Genomic DNA, 21,574 nt, shown 5'->3' with positions numbered 1-21,574 from the left:
GCATCTTATATATATTTTTTATTTAAGATCATTTATTTCTATGTTTTTTTAAAAATGTGTGATATAAAAGAATTTTTGCTTTAATGTATCTGAAAACTAAATATTATTTCTCTTTTTTAAAAAAATTGACTTCAATATAAATAAATAATACTTTTATGAAACTATTCCTGATGTTATATTTTGTATTGTTACATATTTTTTAAAAGGTTCATATTTTCATTTTACGTAAAAAAATGAAGTTTTTTTCTTATTTATTATATAAATAGAAAGGTTTTCAATTATATTATTCTATTTATATATTAACTTTTAAAATTTTTATACTTAAAAAAATAATCTAAAAAAACAATTACAATTATATAATTAACTATCTTTAACATTAATCTTAAAAGAAAAAAAAAAATGAAAGAATATAAATGAATAAAAATAGTATATAGGTATAAATAAGTATAATTAAGTTGTACAAAATATATTTTTTAAATATATAATACAAAGCTCATTATAATTCTAGAATTGCTTCCTTTTTTCTATATAATTAATCTTTTTTTTTTTTAATTTATTGATTCTTTACAATATTATTCTTATTGTTATTTCTAATTTTTCTGTTATAATTTTAAAATAGTTATTTGCTAGTTTCTTCATTATTATTTTGTTTATACTTATATACCTATATGTGTAATATGGTATAAATCTTTTTAATTATTTAAATATTTTTTATTTACACTAATTTTTTTTTTGTTTAAAAAGACTAATCTCAATTTGTTATTCTTCTTCACTAACTCTCTTTAAGTAGGCATTTGCATCAGATACATCTTTATTTAAATAAAAGTCTAAGTTTTTAAATTTAATAATACCATATAAATTTATAGCACAAGGAAAAAATAAGAAAGAAAAAGCTGCATAAGGTTTGTATAAATTTTTGATATCCCTCCACATGGTAAAAAAAGTATGAGATAAAATCGTCATTTTGAAATTCAATTAAATTAAATTCAATATTTTTCTTTTTATTTTTTTTTATTAAATACAATTAGATTGGAAAATCATTAATAGCAAGATATTGTTATTATGTTTAATATTTCAAAAGAAACATCAAAAAACAAATGGCCCTTTATCTGAAAATTTAAATATGAATAACTTTTTTTTTTGTTCTTTATAATTTTAAATTAAAGAAATAAAAAAAAAAAAAACTTAGAAATAAAAGAAAATAAAAAAGTAATAAAAAAAAATATGAAATAGTATAAATATAAAATAATTGATGTTTTATAATTTTTTTTTTTTTTTTTTTGAACATAAAGTTTTTATTTTTTATATATTTAAATGTAAACATTTAAATTACCGAATTAAAAAATAAGTAAACGTGCATGTTAAAATTTTATATTAAAAAAAAAAAAAAAAATAGAAAAAACGTTATATATAACTCTTATAATAAAAAATACATTGATATTAATTTAAAGGTTAATATTTAATTAATCTGAATTTTTTTTATGAAAAAAGAATTGGAAAGATGAATTATATATCAATTTACTTTTGAAATGCTTCTAAAAAATATATCTTTAATAAAGTGTTTGCAATGTGTACAGTTGAATATAGTAGTTCTATTTAGTAACAAAAAAAATACCTTTTCAATTTTAAGAAGTTACAGTTCTTTTGATAAAATATATGAAAAAGAAAAAGAAAATTCATATGCATCATTTTTTTATGATAATACGGAAAAACAAAACAATGAAATATTTAGTGATTTAAAAAACAGTAAATGTGGAAAAAGTATAGATAATATAAAAAACAAAATAAAAATAGAAACAGATAGTAAATACACTTATACGCATATTGATACAGCAAAAGTAAATCCATTTAATATCTTTAGTAACAAAATATATGAACAAGAAGACTTTGATATTATTAAAGATGAAAATGAACAAGTAAAAAGTGAAAATTATCAAGGTAAAGATGAAGAAATAAAAGAAGATGGAGATATGGAAGAAGAATATGAAGAAATGAAAGAAGAAGACGAAAATATGGAAAAAGAATATGAAGAAATTGAAGATGATATTGATACTTTATTATTTACCAATAGCTTAAACTCAAGTTTTATTGGTGAACTTTGGCATTCTTCTGCCAATAGCTTATATAGAAGTAAAGAAAATATGAATAATCTAAATTTAAAAAAAAAAATTATTAATAATAAACGTGATCTTCATATTTGCAATGATGAAGAATATTCAAAGAATTTTAATGATGAAACTATTAAAAATACTCTAGATCAAATAAATTATAAAAAAGAAAAATACCTTATCAAAGATACCAAATATGAAATTAATAATGAAATAAAAAATAAAATTGAAAATACTGGAAAAAATGAATTTAATTTAAAAAGAGAGAGTAATTCCAAAAGAAGTGGCATGGAAGTTCATCCTTTTATCAACGAAATATATGAAGAAGAAAAAAATGAACTTGAAAAAATGAAGGAATTTTTTGAAAAAAATGAAGAAAAATTTATGAAATTTAGAAATTCAATTTTATGTAAATTAAAAATATCAGAAGAGTTAGCAAAAAAATATAAGCATTCAAGTAAAGAAGTAAGCATACTTAAAAAAGAGAAAAATAAGGAAGAATATTATAAAAATTTAATTGATTCCTTAAATTGTACAAGTAATCAACAAGAATATAGTGAAAAAAAAAAAAAAAAAAATGTGAACTATGACAACATTGAAACAATAAAAATACTAGATATTGATAGTTTACCTTGTAATGTATTAAATCATTTGTTTGCTTACAAAATTGTTAAAAATTGTAGTGCAGAATTATGTTTAAAAATAATAAGTAGAATTGGAATGTATAGAGATAAATATTCTCAAGTGTCATATGAAAACATGATTAATTATTTAGGTCAAATAATAAATAATGATAAAAATGCAGAAATAATTGCACTATTTTCTAGGTGCTATGAAACAGTAAGTATTCCATTTTTAGTTAATTATGTAAGAAAATATGGTAGCTTTTCAAGATCTTTTATTGTTAATATGTATGATAAATATTTTAAAAAAAGATTATTTGATTTTGTTAGATATGAAAATAACTTGGGTATAAGAAAAATACCAAACATATTAACACATCCATATCATTTATCGTCATACATTAAATTATTAGGTGAATGTTCAGCTAAAAAGGATATGTACATACAACTTAAAATAAGAGGATTTATTCCAAGTTCTTCAAATTATTATGATGAAAAAAATATACAAGAGATGGATTATTTTATGAATCAAGAAAAAGGAAAAACGAAAAAAATAAATATGGATGTGAATAAAAAGAAATCTAACAAGTATATTGAAAGGCCAAAAATGTATGACGTTATTTTATCTGCTGAACATTCAGGTCTCCCCATTGAGCACTTTATTGAGAAATCAGAAAAAGAAAGAGAAATTTTAGGAAATTTTAACAATTTAATAGAAAACGTTATAGGATCAGATAAGGATAATTCGATAAATAACCAAGTATTATCTGCATCCGAACATTTAGAGGAAAGAGAAAATATAGAAGAAAGAAAGATAAAAGATAAATTAAAAATTGAAGATAAGGGAGAATATGAAATGGAATATAAAGAAAATACTATTAGTAAATATAAAATAAAAAATCAAAAAAATACTGAAGAAGAAACTTGCATAAGTAATGATGAAATTAAAAATAATAGTATTGCAAATGAATATAATGCAATAAAAAGTACACACTCTATTAATAATAATGAAAAAGAAGAAGAAGAAAGTAATAAGAATACAGATTTTATTCTTGATGAAGATTGTGATATTTATTTATATAAAGGATTCAATAAATTAAATAAGTCATCTTTTAAACTTCAAACAACCTTAGTGAAATCAGAATATGACAAAAATAAAAATGACTTAGTCCCATATTCAAATAACAGTGAACATTTTGAAGAAATAGAAAAGAATGATGAGTCTTTATGGGAATTACCGTGGAAAACAAAAAAAAAAAATTCTTTTTTTTTCAAAGGCCGCTTTTTTAAAATTTTACCAAATGAAGGATGGTCTGAAATTAAAGATATATCAAAAAAATATATAAGACCAAAAAGAAAAAGAACAAAACATTTTATTAGAAGAAAAAGAATTTTACAAAAAAAAATTAAAATTAATTTATTTAAAAAAAAAATTTTAGAAAATTATAACAAAAATAAATAATTTATTTTATTAAAAAAATTAAATTTATATTTAAAAAAAAATAGCAATGGAAATAACAATAACATCAATATTTATGATAAACATACATTATAAATATAAAACTTTTTATGAGTATGAAAAATATATTATTTGAATTCTTTTTTATTTTTTTTCTATTATTAATTTTATGTCTTTTAGATGAAAAAAAACTTTTTTTTTTTTTAATTTGTTTCGTTTTTAATTTTAAACATTTTTTAATATATTAAAATATTCATTTTTTTTTCTAATTTTTAAAATATTTAGATTATTTTCTTGGGAAGCATTTATCCACTTTATAATATAATTTAAGAAATACTATCTTCTTCATTTATGTGATAATTTTACAAAGTTATATTCTCTTTTCTTCATTGCCAAATTTGTTAACACAAAATTTATATACTATTAAAAATGATAAAATATTATATAATACATGAGTTCATTGGCCATTTAAAAAAACCATAACAACTCCATTTTATGATATAATTAAATTATTATCAAATTTATAAAACTTCAATTTATTTTTAGTATTATTTTCTCTGTTCATATACACTTTTATAAATTAATTATGTTCAATTCTAAGCGCAATTTCACTTTTTTTATAATTTTTTTATGTTCATTTTGAATTATCATTTGGAAATAATGAGGCAGCTGGTGATGTGCAAGATGTTAAGGATAGCATTCTTTCTATATACAAATCGCTATAATCATCTCTGAATGTTCTAAAACTTAATGGTTCTACAGATGTTTTTCTTAAATAGCTTTCCCAACCTTTCATTAAATTTCCTCCATTAACATTGCAATTTTGATGATATTCTAATTCAAGTCTTAAAATTTTTTCTTCTAACGCCTTTATAGAATTTTCTAATTTTTTTTTACATTTTATAATATCACGTTTGACTTTATGCTTCATCTTACAAATAAAAAAAAAAAAAAAGTAATGTACAAGAGAATTAAAATTTAAAAGTTTCACTTCAATTTTTTCTTTCTTTTTAAATACTCTAGAATATCATCTTTTAAATAAATTCTTTTAGTTATTTATATATACATTTATATAATATTTTTATTTTATATTATTAAAATATTTCAAATTTTTTTTTTTTTTGTCTTCGCATGCACTATTTTTTTTTTTTTTTTTTTTTGTTTAAATCAAAAATTATGATATAAAATTTAAAAGGTTATTATTAAAAAAAAAAAAATCTTATAATTGTACTTTAGAAATATATTTTTTTATTAAAGCATTTGAAATATATAATTAAAATAATTAATATATAAGTTATATATATTTAAAACTTTATTCCTTTTTCAGTTTCTATAGGAATTTCTTTATTTTTATTTAACCTTATCTATTTTTCTCTCTTTTTCATATTTTTGGGTAATAAATGGTAGCTTTTTTCTAAAACCTTTTTAGAATAGCTCGACTTTTTTATTTTTAAAATAAGAATATGTTTTAATTATATTTTAAATAGAATAATTTATCTATATCAATTGTTTGATTTTATTCTTTAAAAAAAAGTTTATAAGAAAAAAAAATTGTAAAATATTAAACTTTTACGTTACCAATATATTATTCTAAAAAGTAAACTTTAAAGACGTTATTAAAAGTAAAAAAGAAAAAATATATTTAATAAGATTATTTTAAAAAAAAAAATAAATTTTTTTTTAATTTAAATATATATATATATACAAAATATTGAAAATTTTAAAGGATAAAAAATTATATAAAATTGACATTTTTTCAATTTTAATAAAAAAAATTGTACAAATATATCAAAATTTACAAAAAAAAAAAAAAAAAAATAAGAATAGATATATATGTTAACTTAAAAATTATATTATATTTTATTTTTTTTTGTTTCTTCAATATTTATAAAGGTAAGCCGTAAATGACAACAGCAGAACCTGTTGTATGGGGTAGGCGACAAAATTGCCTAGCTTCAACCAATGCTTCAGTCATACTTAACCAAAGATATTTTTGATTTTGATTTATATTAAAAATATTTTGATTTAAGATTATTTTACAATTATAGCAATTTTGAAAATATTCATAAAAAAAATTATTCTTCTTAAAATATTTATAAGTATCTATATCTAGAGTAACAAAGTTATCACTAATATCAATTATTAAATTATTTTTTTCTATATTTTGATTATGTAACTCCTTTTCTCTTTGATAATTTTTCTTTAATAAGTTTATAAATAAACTAAAATTAATTCTTAACATGTCCATTTGCACATAATTATTTACATAATTATAGTTTGAATGAAATAAAGAAGAAGAATTTGGCTGAGTCCATTTCCAAAAAAAATTCTGTGTAAATCCGTCTACTTCCCCGTCGGTTACATTCCATAAATTACCAAAAATAAAAATACATCCACCAACAATATAGTCATATGGAGTTCCCCAAACATCTAAATCGAAACCATGTGATGAAACTAAACCTGAACTACAACCAATTAAAAACACACAACAATTTATTCCATCATTTTTATTAAGAATTAAATTGAAATCATCTGTTTCATTTTTTGAGTATAAGTTATTGACATTATTTATATCATTCAAATTTCCTAAACTTTTTCTTTTAGATCGTTTTTCAATAATAGTTTTCTTTGTATCAAATTTACAAGAATTTCTTCTTTTCTTTTTGTTACATTCTGATAAAAGATCACAATTATTTTCTTCTTTACCTTTTGAAACATCAATTTCACTGTTTTTTTTTAACTTTGAACTTCTTTCTTCCTTTTTATCCTTTTTTAAATTTTCATCATAGCTTAAAATAGCGTTTTGAACATTTTCCTTTTTTATATATTGCTCCCCACCTTGATGGCCACAATATAAATATAAGTCATCGTTGCATAAATGTTTTAATAAAATATTTTCACAAGGAACCTTACCAAAAAATCCATTCCAATTTTTGTACTTATATTTTTCTTTATTTTTAAAATATATGAATGGATATGTTGCATCCTCCGTTCTTTTTAAATCTCCATTAGGATTTATTACAAAAAATATTTTACTTTTTTTAGGATCAATCAATCTACTACTATTAATATAATAAGGAATGTATTTTATATATTTTTTTTTTGATGATTTTGAAAGGTGCTCTACATCTGTTGAATAACTTCTTCTTTTTTCTTTTCTACAAGACTCTACTAAAGAACTTAATTTTTTCTCTTTATCAAAGTATGCTTCTGATTCACTCACACTTTTTTTTCTTTTCTTTTCGAAATTACAAAAATCAGATGAATCCTTTTTATATATACCCATTATATTATGAATATTCATTGATTTTCTAGCATTCATAAATATTTTACGAAGCTCATCTTCTTTTTGAATAAATTCCACAGAAGATAAAGATGAAGAGGATGAAGAAGATGGATAAGAACTTTTTACACTAGATCTTTTTCTCAATTTACATGTTTTCAATTTATCTATTTCAACCTTTTTTAAATTATTATGAACAGTATTTTCATTTTCTTTGATTATTTTATCTTTATTATTAAATTCTTTTTCGTTGAATGGCAAATTCATTGACTTTTTTTTATTCTTGTTATTAAAAGGATTAATAAAAGAATATTCAATACAAACACTTTTCCTTGATTTTTTACTATTTTTCTCTTTTTCACAAATTTCTTTTTCATTTTTAATATCTTTTTTTTCATCCTTAGTAATAATCAGATTATATATATCTTTACTTTGTAACTCTTTTTTATTTTCTAAATCAGAGCTACTTGAATATATCGAGTTATTATATATATCATGTATATTCAATTTATTACTCTTATTACTCTTTGTCTTTCGTTTTTCTTCATTATTATTACACTCTATAGAGTAAATTGAATGGCAATGATCATAATTTTTGTTATCTGTTTTTAATTTATCAAAATTATTTTTATGGTCAACTACTGTTATTTGAATATTATTATCATGATTAATGGAGCTATCCTTTTTAGAAATATTTTTTTCTTGATAATTTAATAATTCATAAAACATATCTGCTTTATTTTTTGAAACACTAATATTTTTCTTTTTTAAATATTGTAAATTATCAATTTCATTGGTATTATTTTCATTTCTATTAACTATAATTTCCATATCTCTTTTTTTTTCTTTGGATTCTAAGGATTCACATAAATCATAACTATAAATAAGTGTTGTTTCCTTATTATCCTTACACATAGGTAATTTCCATTTTTTACAATATTCTTGTTTTATATATTCATTCATATCAAATTCCTCACTTCCATCATCTTTGTATTTTTTTTCTGTAAGCTCACCTTCACTGCTATTTGAAAATATATCTTCATTGCTTTGTATTTCTTCTTTTTTTATTTTTCTTAACAATCTTTCATATAAATAAGATGTTACACTTTTATGTACACCTCTAACTATGTAAGAATCTTTTAAAGGCTCCAAATTTTCAAAAGGAAGCCTGTTTAAATTATTGTGTATGTATATAATAATTGGATTTTTTCTAGTTCTTTTACTTTCTATACTCCTAACATATATATATTTTTCTTTATCTGATTCATCTACTAATATATTACATTTTATAATATCAGTAATAAATGAGTGAGTAATATTATTAAAGATATTAAAGATCTCCTTCGGATGAACCTGGTTGTTTTCAAATATATCTATTAATATATTATATAAATACATTCTTAATTTTAAAAATGAACATTTTAATATACCCTTATCACATATTTTTTTTAAATCTAAATATTTTAAATAATTATTTTCTTTTTTCCCTCCATCTTTCTTTATTTCATTCACATTTAATGTTCCTGCTACTGTAATCCTTTTTTTTTTGTTTTTCAAAAAAACATTCCCATATTTATCTCTAGAACTTTCTGAATCATCTACTTTCAGTGGGCTCAAATAATTGTAAATTGTTGAATTTATTTTTTTGTCTTTTTTTTTTTGTCTTTTTTCATTTTTATTAATAACATCTTTATCATATATATTTGAATTATTTAAGTTATTAATTATATTGGTAGTTTTTCTAATTTTTTTAATATTACTGTTCGTGTTACACAAATAAATATTTTCTTTTATGTTTGGTGAGGTAATCCTATATTGATTATTAATATTTGACATTGTTGAATTTTCATCATCCTCTAATGGATTATTATAATTTTTATTTACACTATTTTTTTCTTTTATGCTACAATTTGGCTTATTAGTAATATCCAGTTCATCATCATTTTTCTGTAAATTTACATTTTCAGAATATGTATATCTTCTTCCTCTTTTTTTCTCAATTTTCTTTTCTGAAGTTAATATAGTTTCAATATCTTTATTAAAAAAAGGCAAATAGCATGTTGCTGTTTTATTTATATCTAATGAATTTTTTTTAACTAGCATGCTATTATTATAATTATTGTCTTTCTTTATATTGTGATTGAACTTCAAATATTTTTTTTTTACTTGATTAATTTGAATGTTACAATTTTTTATAACAATAGAAAAAACACTTAAATTTAAAAGAATATTTATAAAATTCAATTCGTCCCAATATTTTATTGAAAGAAAAAAATTCTTCCATTTGTTTATCCACGAAATAATATTTAACATATTAGAATAATAAAAAAAAACTACAAAAATATCAAAATTGCTTCTTAAATAATATTTTTGGTTATTAGCAGGTGAAATAATGCCACATATATTTTTATTTACATGTTTGATATTCCCCTCATTTGTTATATTCTTTTTTGAAATATCATTTGAATAATTATTATTCTCATTACAGTCATTGTTTTTCTTAATGTTTAAAGTAATTAAAGGAGCAGATATTAATTTATGTATAGAAAAACCTAAATTATTAGATATATCTAAATTTAGTATTTTCAAATGCTGTTCTAATGTGTATCTATTATTCCACCATAAGTCAATAAACTTTTTTAAATTACTTCTATTTCTATCTACATTTTTTGATTCATGTAATATTTCGCACATTATTTTTATCATATGTTGATACTGTTTTAAAATTCTTTCTAATTTTTTTATATAATTCCATTTTTCCTTAAAAGTAAATTTTTCTATATTTAAGTGTATTTTATCAACATGAAAATATTCATATTTCTTTTTATTGATACAATTACTAGCGTTTCTATACAGAGATGAAAAAAAATGTAGCATCTCTAAATTAATTCCAACGTTTTCTTTTATGTTATTATTATCAGATATATTGTTTGAATCAAAATAAAAAAATATATTGTCTTTGTTCATATTATTTAATATTTCTTTTTTCTTATTTTTTTCCAAATTAAAGCTATTTTGTAATACATTGTTTTCATTTATTTTTTCATTTTTTCTATGTATATATTCTGAATCGAAATTTTCATCTTTTGTATTTTTGTTTTTATAATTTTCTTTCTTTTCAAATAATAAATTATTATTTAAATGGACCTTATTTTTATAAAAATTAAGATAGCAATTCGAATCTTTAAATATTTCTTTTTTTTTATCATTAACATTATCCTTTATATTATCCTTGTTATCATATAAAAAATCAATTAAATTATCTTTAAGCATATAAATATTATCATCATCGAAAAATTTTTCTAAAATTTCCTTATTATTTAGAATATTAAAAAAATTAGATGTTTTTTCATAGAAATAGTAACAGTTTTCTTTATTTAAACACCCTTCTTCATTTAAAGAAATTTCTTTATCTAAATTATTATCTTCATTTTTTTTAAATAAATTAATTAATAATAATAGAAAATTTTTAAAACATCTTGAAATATATAAATCGCTTTTATCATGACTCATTGATACTATTGAATAATCCCAATAAAAACAAAAATTACTTAAATCCATTTGATTTATATACTCATAATTATATATAATTTCAATATTTAAATTTTTATTAACATTTTTTCTATAATAATTTTTTTGACTTATTTCCTGATCAATACTACTTTTAATAGTATAAGGTATTAATTCGTCTGTATATAGATAAAGTAAAGATAATAATTTTCTAAAGTAAAATTTTAACAAGTAGAAATATTTTTTTTTTCTAAAGCAAAACTTATTACTTCTCTTATTTTCATCTATGATATATAAATTATTTGCATAGGATTCTATTATTTGTAAAATAATTAAATTATTTTTTATATTCTCTATGAAAAAAAAGACGAAATCTAAAAAAAATTGTGCAATTCTTCTCATTTCATAGATAAATGATTTTTTGTGAGTATTATATAGCAATAAGGATAAATATATTAAAATAGTTTGAAAAAAATAATTTTTTTTTTCATTTTCTGCTTCTATGATAATAATTTTTAAAATAAAGTACATTTTTTTTTTTTTTTGTTTTCTAATAATTTTACTGTTGCCATCTTTAATATTTGTTAAAAATTCATAGCATACAGTTAATACTTCAAAATAACTGCAATCTCTAGATGGAAACAGGAAAATTTCTACAAAATTAAGAAATAGTATTTTATCATAATTATCAAATGTGATATTATTAAAATCAAGAATGTTATTAATGGTATTTTCTGAATTTCCCCTATACGAATGGTTTTCATTAAAAGCGTTTTTAATTTTTATATTATCATCTTTTTGTTCATCATTTTTTGATAAAAATTCTAAATATTTATGATATTTATTACCTGGAAAATAATTAGAACATATTTCAATTAAAGTTTCTTTAGAGAAATTAAAAAAATTAAAAACTTTTAAGAATAACAAAAAAAAAATATTCCTAGAACAGTCATTTGCTGAAGAGTTTAAAAATTGTTGTTTTTTTATAGTATATATGCAGTCATCACAAAATATATTTTTTATATTTAAGAACATCAAATTTATATAGTATAATAATATTTTAATAAAATAAGTATTCATTCTTCTACAATTATATGTAAATAATCTATTATTAACATAATTTCTAACATAAATTAAATTATCCTTAAAATTATAATTTAAATATAAGTAATTTAAAACTAAAATATCATTAAGCTTAAATGAACTTAAACATAAATTCAAATTATTATAATCAAGAAATTCATTTTCTTCTATATTTATACTTGTATCTTCATATTGTTTCATTTTACTTTCCCCATCTTCATTTAAATTCTCATTACTTTCTATAAAATTATTTATGTAGCAATCATTTTTATAATTTATAACTTTAATGTTATTTATATCCTTGAGAACGAAAAATTTTATAATGTTAGTGGTTTTTTCTTCATTATTTAGAGAAATATTAAATATATCTGTATCTACATTATTTATAAGAAACAAATTTTCAAATAAAAAATTAAAAAAAGTTTTTTTTTTTTTGTTACAATTGTTAAAACATGTTAAAAATTCTATACCAAAATAATTTATTTGATCGTTCCATTTTTCATTTTTATCCTTATTTAGTTCATTATAATTAATATTTTCTGTATCAAATATTTCATGTTCATTAGTTACATTTGTATTATTATCCTTCAAATTTATTTCGTCTTTTAAATTTATTTGACCCATTAAATTTAAATCTTTATTTAAATTGATTTTATTAATTAAATCAGTAGTAGTTTTATTTTTATTGTTTTCATATATTTTTGTATCATTTTCATAGGTTGCAGATTCCTTTTTAAGTTGTATTTTCTTTATACTACTGTAAAAATGATGTGATTGTTTTTTTTTTAAAATAATTAAACAATATATGTGAAGAATTTCCTTTTTATATTTAGTGGTCAACATATCCATATTGTCAATATTTCCTATTATTAAATTTAAATAATCAAAGAATCTATTTAATAAATTTTTATATTCATATATATTCCTTTTAGTCAAATACGTATTAAGAGGAGTTTCTATGTAGTTAATATTTAAGAAATCATCATCTTCATAAATTTTAAAATCATCAATATCTTTTATTTTTTGTTTATTTGGGGTTTCTTCATTATTATCAAATTTTTTTTTTTCATATATATCTAAATCATCATTCAAATTTTCAAAAAAAATTTCTTCTTGAGTTAATAACTCAATTCTTTCTTTTCCGCAAGTCAAAATAATATTTGTTAATAGAAAATAATTATGAATAATTTCTGGAAAATAAATTAAATTGCATATAAATAAAACATTTTTCTTTAAATAATAATAACTAAGAAGAAAATTATTTACCTTATATAGTATTTTAGAAATCTTCTTATAATATAAATTTATAAATTTTATATAATAAAAAATATCTTTGTTTAAAAACATATTACAAAAAAGATTTTCTAAATTCATAAGAATAACTTTGTTGCTTATTTTTAAGTTTTCTTTTTCATCATCTGTTTTTTTTATTTTTGTTATCATATCAATATCAAATTCATACAAAGGATGTTCAAATTTAAGAGAAAAAAAATCAGAGGATATATTAAAGTAAGAAAAATATTTAATCATAGTAAATTTCATAAAGGTTATAATTGGAATAATGTAAGTATTAGCAAATAACAAAAGACTTAAATATTTTGTCTTTTTCTTATATAAATATTTAATAATATTAAAATATAAGCAAATATTATTTTTAAAAAAATTTTTATGATCATTTTCGTATTTTTTTTCTATTTTCTTTAAATTATTAATACAATCTTTAATTACCCTTTCATTATAATAAAATAAATAAGAAAAATTCGAATGAATCTGTTCATAATAATTATCTGAATATATAAAATTATCATAATCAATATCACTATTATTATTTTTTCTAAGAATACATTTTGTTTCTATAATTATATTATTCTTATTACACATATTATCATTGGTACTTTTATAAAAAATTTTCTTATTTACATTGTTTCTATTTGTTTTTTTTGATTTTTCTAATTTCAATTTATATATTTTTGCTTTTACATGAGCTTGAAATTTCAAATTAATTAAATTTAAGTGATAATTATCAAAAAAAAAATTGGATAAATATAATTTATCTGCGCAATATTTCTCGCAAAATTTTTTAATATATTCAAAAAAGTCTAAATAATAATAATAAATATTATTAGCAGAATTTAAAAAAAGGATATTAAATTTATTCTTATATACTTTTTCCATACACAAAAAAGCTAGATAAAAAATGGATACACAAATTATTAACGTTTGCATGTAATTATGTAAATCATTATATATTTCTTTAATATTATTTTCATTTACATTTGATGTTATTTTGTTATATATTATATCTAAGATATATGTTCTTCTATGTTTCCTCTGTTTATATTTGTCTTGTTTTTCTTTTATGACATTATTAAAAATATATTTTTTTTTTTCTTTTGAGTTTATATCATTTGTGCTTACCTTATAACTAAATGTATCTTTTTTTTCGTCCTTTTTTTTTTCTGTCTTTTTGTATTCCTTTTCCTTATTATTTTTATATGAACTTCCACAAAATTTTTTATATTCATGTTTTTCATTAAATATAAATATTGACCAAAATTTAGATGTAAACATTACGCATAATATCAAAATATGTATACAATGATGAAAATTCTTATATAGAAATGCAATTTTGTATATTTCACTTAAATAACCAATTAGTTTTACATCAATTTTTATTACTATTTCATTACATAAATTGGGATTCTCAAATACGTTGTTATAATATATATCATATATATTATTTAAAATTTCAAAAATAAGAAAGATATTTCTTTTTAAATGATTCTGTTTATATATTTTGAAGGAATTATAATTTTTTTTTTCTGAACTTTTCATTTTTTCATTAAGGAAAGAAATATTACAAATATTGCTATTAAATGTATCAAATTTTTTTTGAAAAATATATATTATATAATAAAAGGACAATTTATTTTTTTCTATATATTCATTAAAATAAAAAAATAGTACTATATAGTAAATACTTAACATATAGTTATTGATATATTTATTTATTTTATTATATTTCATTTTTAAATTTATTAAATAATTTTTATTAATGATTAATAAACTATTATATATGTTCTGTTTTTCCTTATTTAAATTATTTTCAATATTTAAGGGATGAAATAATTTTAAGTTAAAATTATAAATGTTACATAAAAAAAAATCATTTTCTATATAATTATCCTGAAATATATTATTTTTAATGTTATTTATTACATTCTCGTTATTATATTGAGTAGCTAAATTTTGGCTATCAATATTACCAGGATTTATATCAAAAGAGCAAGTATCATAACATTTTAGCTTTATATAGTTTATATTTAATTTTTCTCTTAAAATATCATTTAAAGGAAACACATCAAATATATTATTATATATACTGCTATTTGTATACAAATTATTGTAAATTTTTGTCTTTGATGTTATATCCTTTTTCTTACATATTTTATTATTCCATACAAAAATGTGATAATACAATTTATATAAATAATAAACATTATTTAAATATAAGAATCGTTTTAACGTTTCTACATTATTGTAAATAAAATTATAAAACATTTCTATTTTTATTACATAATAACAATTTTTTAAAACATTTTTATAATAATGATCTACATCCATTTCTTCAATTTTTTCTAAAATAAATTCTAAAAATATATAATCTAAATTATTGGAATAATCAGTATATTCTATTAATGTAAAACTTGATTGGGATACATTAATGCTACTAGTATCACTTTCATATTTCTCATCGGAATTTTCATCATAGGAAGTATTTATTTTTTTATCTTTTATATCATAAATATTCTCTAATCTTTCATTTCCTACATTTTCATCATCAATTTTTTCGTTACTTTTTTTTTCCTCCTTTTTAAAATCAAAAAAGTCAAAAAAATATCTATTATTTTTAAATTTTTCAAAATAGTTATTAGTAATGTTTTCTTTTAAAATTATTTCATATTTTTGAGAACACACATTTTTAAAAAAAGTAAGAAAACAACATGATCTACAAAAAATAAAATTTATTTGAATATAAGTAACTAATAATTCTTCAATATCAATTATAATAATTTGTTTATTTATACTTTTTTTTATATTTTTTTTTGAGTGAATGAGTTTATTATTATTTATATCCATTAAATTATTGCTTCTACATAGTTGTTTTTTTAATTTTTCTATTACTTCTCCTTTTTCATCATTAGAATTATTTATATAATCAAAAATATTAAAAAATTCTAAATGATTTGATTCATTTACCAACCTTAAAATATCAATACATAATTTGTTAAACAAAAAAAAAAAGAATCTAAAAAAAAATATAAAATTTTTAGTAATATATTTCGATAAATATTCATAGAATATAAGAAATAATAATGTATTTATATGTATAACTAATAAATTGTCAATTATTATTTTTTTTTTTTGTTCTTTCCTTTCTTTGCCATGATTAATACTTACAACTTTATTAAAATAAAAAAAATATTTCCATTTGTCATCATTTAAAAAATTATTATAGATTTTATTGTAATTTGATTTCAGTAAATCATTATTTGTATAATTTTTTTTACAATTAAATATGTATTTTTTAATCTTTTTGCTTAAATGGAACACTTTAGATTTTACATAAAGGTTAAATATGTGCCTAATAACTGTACAACTTTGAATATTTATTTTATTATTAGTAATATATATTTGTTGATAATAATTATAAATATAAGATATAGATGATCTCAAATATTCTTTTGTGTTGTAATCACATTTGTTTATTATTTTATTCAATATATTTTCAACGATTACTATTATTTTTTTATAGTTTTTTTTTTCAAAGTAGTAAAACACTTCTAAGTCTAAAATAATAAATAATAAATCAATATGTGGTATATAATAATTACTCAAATATGTATTTCTAAATTTGTTTATATCTTTATTTTTATTATCTTTATCTACATTATCTTTTGAAGGTAAATTTATCATATTATAATTTTGCTTTGGTGTTTCATTTACATTTTCATAAAAATTATATTTTATATTATTATTTTCATTTACATTTTTTAATAAATCATCATTACAAATATTTTTTTTCCACGTAAAATTTGAAGAATTTTCCTTGTCTATGCTATTATAAGATATATAATCAATATTTGTTTTCCTTTTTTTTACGTTTTCATTATTTAAAAATACAGGAATTAAACCCCCTATGCTTACTCTTTTTTTTTTATTGATACTCAATACATTAGTATGATTAAAATTGTTAATATCTTTGTCCTTATCAGGCATCTCATCTATTTTATTACTTAATAATTTTAAGGGGCTAACAGAATTCAAATAAATATTGTCATTACTGAATTTATCTTCTTTTTTTAAATCAGTATAATTCTCATTAATAAGAAATTCATAAAAATCGTGCAATTTAATTGTTGTATGTATATTTATTGGATTAAAAGGCAAACTTATAAATTTTGTATAAATAAATTTTAAAATATTTAATAAAAAAAAGAAGCTCTTATCTTTTTTAATGAATTTTACAATTTTAATAGTAGTATTATAAAATAATTCAAAAAAAGTGTATTTCATTTTATTAAGAACCTCTAAAGGGATTTCTAAATATATCTCCCATACAGATATAATGTTTATAGTAATTAAAAAAGTGTTTAAATATAATGTTTCAATAAATTCATTATTATCTGATAAAAAAAAATTGCTCTTATGTTCTTTATCACTTAAAATTTCATATATATCATCAAGATATAAATGATAGTAAATGAACGATTTCTCATCAGATTTATTGGAAAATTTTTCCTTTTTATTTAATTTTTTGGTAGAAAAATGAAAATTGTTTCTATATTGATTTAATTTTTCAATATTTTGATCCAATACAAAACTAACATACTTATCAAAAATATTATAAGCTAATATTACTAAATTTGAATCATAAATTAGTTTTAAAACATCATCAAACTTTAATTTGCTGCATATATAAGAAAAAAGACTAATATTTAGAAGAGATACTTTCAGAAAGTTAACAAATATACTTTTACATACAAAAATATTAAAATTAACTTCATATTCTTTATTCTTTTTAAAATAATCCAGTAAACTCTCTGAAATTAGTATACATCTTTTCGCAGATAAAATTATATTATGACAAAAAATTTTTAAATCAATATTTATTTTTTTAAAGTTTTTGTTTATGTAAAAAAAGGAATTTTCGAATATAGGCATATCTTTTTTTTTTTTTTTCATTGTATTAATTTTTCCTTCTTTTAATTTTATATATTCCTTATTTTCACAATTAAATTTATCGCTTCTCTCATCATCATCAGTATATTTATCGTCACTTTCGTCATCATCTCCATCATCATCTTCATCTGTATCACTATCTTCACAACTAGAGTCATTAGCTTCTTCGTAGATACCATTTTCTTTTTCTATATTATTGTCTAATTGGTATTTGTCTATTTTTTTTTTATCATTTAATTTTTCTGATTCATTATTTTCTATGAAATATCCATAATTGGATTGGTACAATTTTGCTTCCTTTTCGTTCCTCTTTAATGAATTTTTTTTTATATTACTTTCATGAATTTCATTTTTTAAAATAATGTACTTTAATGGAGAATGATAAGGTTTCATTAGTTTTATAAGTTTTTTGCTTTTGTAATTTTTTTTTTTTAAATCAAGGATATATTTCTTCAAAATTAATTCATTTTCATTTTCTTTAAAATCTATATTTAATAGGAAAGAAAACAAAGAAATAAAATTTTCATGATTTTTATTTATTGTATATATATATTTTCTAAATATACTTTTATCTTTATCTGATAATATTTTAATTATATCTAAATTAGAATAAAACATATTAATTTTATTTATTTTTATAATTACACAAGTATACAAATCATAATTATTAGCACAATTATTATCTGAGTTTATAAATTTTTTTATATAATTTTCAACAAAATCATCAATAGTCAAAACAACATATAAGCATTCTTGAATTTTTTTATATAATTTTTCTAATGTTGTAAATGAATATTTTAATTTATAAGTGCTATTTATATTATTATCCTCTTTTCCATTTTGTAATACTTCGTCTGTGTTCTTATCAATATAGAGTTTTTTAAAGTATTTATGAATATAAGAAATAAGAGAGATAAAACTTAGATTATTATCATTATTCAATAAAATAAATTTTTTAATGTTATTATTTACATTGCATATTAACTTGGACAAAAGATAAAATACATAAGAAGTAGCCTTGAAAACAATTTCATCATTTAAATTTCTAGAATTCATTAAATTACAAAGGTAACTTAAATTAAATTTTAATAATTCTTTTAAATATATAGGTGAAATAAATGAAAAATTATATTCCTTTTTTATTACGAAATTTTCACTTAAATTATTTTTCAAAAAAAAATGTTCGTCGAATAAAAAAAAATTAAAAGTAAATTTTAAGACTTTTAATGTGTAATTAACATTTTTCGTATCAGCAATAAAATTTTTTCTTAATTCATCAAACATAATACTCCATAATATTTTCTTATTATTCTTATTATTTAAAAAGATACATTCATTAAAATTATCTTCTTTATTTTGTAAATTATCCATTTTTTTTGTTAATTTAGGAGATACAGAATTATTAATATTTGTATCAAATGATATTATTTTTGTTTTTTTTATTTCCTCTTTTTTATTTTCTATAGTTCTTATATAAAAAAGGATCTCAAAAATGTGAAAGTAGATAAAAAAGAATTCCAAATTTAACAAATTCAAAAAAAAAAAAAATATATTAAAATCATAAAACGTTATTTTAAACAAATTCTTAACAAAGTTTATAAACATATTATAGCTACTCTTAATGGAAAAAAAATTTAAACCTAATATATTTTCAATATTTCTATTATTTACATATTTTAATATTAAAGAGAAGTTTTTTTCATTTCCACTTTTTTTTTTCTTATTTGGTTCTTCGTTATCTCCTTTTTTTTCTTCAAAAATATTATTATCTTCATAGTAGCACATCCAAATATAATTATATAAATTATAATAATTCATACTACCAACATCTTCTATATTTGTTGAATTTATTTTATGAAACTTTTCTGATATATCATTTTGAAAATCAATAAAACTTTCTTTTTCAAAACTTTTTATAAAATTACTATTTTCATTTATAATAATTTTATTTAATTCTAATATTACATCTTTTATATAAGAGCTCACCTCTTTTTCATTTAAATTTTTTACAGTAAAAACAATTTTTTTATTACCTTTAATATAAAAATATATAAGAATGTTGTATATGTTTATTAAAAAAGAACATTTAATGAATTTTATATTAAATAATAAATCAACAAACTTAAAATAATAATAAAATATTAAAACTAATTTATCATCTTTAGATAAAAATACCCACATATATGTAATGTATCTTAAAATTAAGAATAGGAAATCTACATAATTTAAATTTTTTGTTAAGATAATTTTGTTAAGTAAACTTTCAAACATGTAGAATAAATACTTATGGATATTTTTATCTTTATAAGTTTTTATTAAATCATTATGATTTAACTTTTCTATATAACTTTCCTTATTAAATAACTCATAAAATTTTCTATATATATGTTCATTCTGCTTTTCACCTAAGTTTTTAAATTCTTCATCTATTTTTCTTAATACATCCGATAGAATTTTATCGAGTTTTTCATATATATTTAATTCCCTGCTTATCATTTTTATTTATTCGCTAATTTATTATTATTATATTTTTTTTTTTTTTTTTGTCTAATTTATATTTCTAATTTTTTTCTGACCATTTTTTTCAAATAATATTAATAAGAAGATAAAATAATATGACAAATTCACATTGTTCTTTTTTTATTATGAAAAATTTTAATTTCACATAGTTTAAAAATAAGAATTTCCTTTTTTTTTTTTTGTCTTATTTTGAACGAGAAAAAAAAAAAAAGTGAACAATTCAAAAAAAAAATTTAAAACGAATAAATGAAATTAATATATGTTTATTAACATAGATATATCTACAATTAAAAAAAAAGAAAATTATATCAAATTAATAATAATAATAATAATAATAATAATTTTTTGTGTTTTCTTTTCTTTTTATTTTAAAATATTTTCCAAAAACTATATAATTCATATTTTATAAAGTCAATAAAGCAAATATAAAATATAAATATATAAAAAAAATTTTCAGATGTTAAAAAAATTCAAATAAATAATGCAAATTTTTTAAATAAATTTGCATTTAAATATATTATTTTTTATTATTTTATTTCTCCCAATATATTCTTATACAAGAAAAAAGATTTATTAAATATATATATTGAAAGTGTATAATAATTTTTAAAAAAAAGAAAATTAAAAATACAAAAATAGTAGGTATAATTGTAAAAAAAAAATAAAAAAAAAAAGATAAATGTGAAATTGACAAAAATATAAATTGAAAAAACACAAATCTTAAAATGAAATTAGTACATTTTGC

The 21,574-nt window shown here is 18.2% G+C and overlaps 3 protein-coding genes across 3 annotated transcripts; 1 reads left to right on the top strand and 2 right to left on the bottom strand.

The window, feature by feature from the left end:
- Positions 1 to 1,529: 1,529 nt before the first annotated feature.
- Positions 1,530 to 4,193, top strand: PRELSG_1428200 (conserved Plasmodium protein, unknown function; the record flags this gene model as incomplete). Its single annotated transcript, XM_028679349.1, has 1 exon — positions 1,530 to 4,193. One exon carries the CDS (start codon positions 1,530 to 1,532, stop codon positions 4,191 to 4,193), a length of 2,664 nt encoding a protein of 887 aa, XP_028535071.1.
- A 631-nt stretch (positions 4,194 to 4,824) lies between these two features.
- PRELSG_1428100 (histone acetyltransferase subunit NuA4, putative) lies at positions 4,825 to 5,121 on the bottom strand (the record flags this gene model as incomplete). Its single annotated transcript, XM_028679348.1, has 1 exon — positions 4,825 to 5,121. The coding sequence occupies one exon, from the start codon at positions 5,119 to 5,121 to the stop codon at positions 4,825 to 4,827; it is 297 nt and encodes a 98-aa protein (XP_028535070.1).
- A 954-nt stretch (positions 5,122 to 6,075) lies between these two features.
- PRELSG_1428000 (peptidase family C50, putative) lies at positions 6,076 to 20,805 on the bottom strand (the record flags this gene model as incomplete). Its single annotated transcript, XM_028679347.1, has 1 exon — positions 6,076 to 20,805. One exon carries the CDS (start codon positions 20,803 to 20,805, stop codon positions 6,076 to 6,078), a length of 14,730 nt encoding a protein of 4,909 aa, XP_028535069.1.
- Between the last annotated feature and the right edge of the window lie 769 nt (positions 20,806 to 21,574).

This window comes from Plasmodium relictum, assembly GCF_900005765.1.
Source record: "Plasmodium relictum strain SGS1 genome assembly, chromosome: 14".
NCBI lineage: Eukaryota > Apicomplexa > Aconoidasida > Haemosporida > Plasmodiidae > Plasmodium > Plasmodium relictum.
Note: the sequence above shows the minus strand (reverse complement) of the source record. Positions and strands in the feature narration are given on the sequence as shown.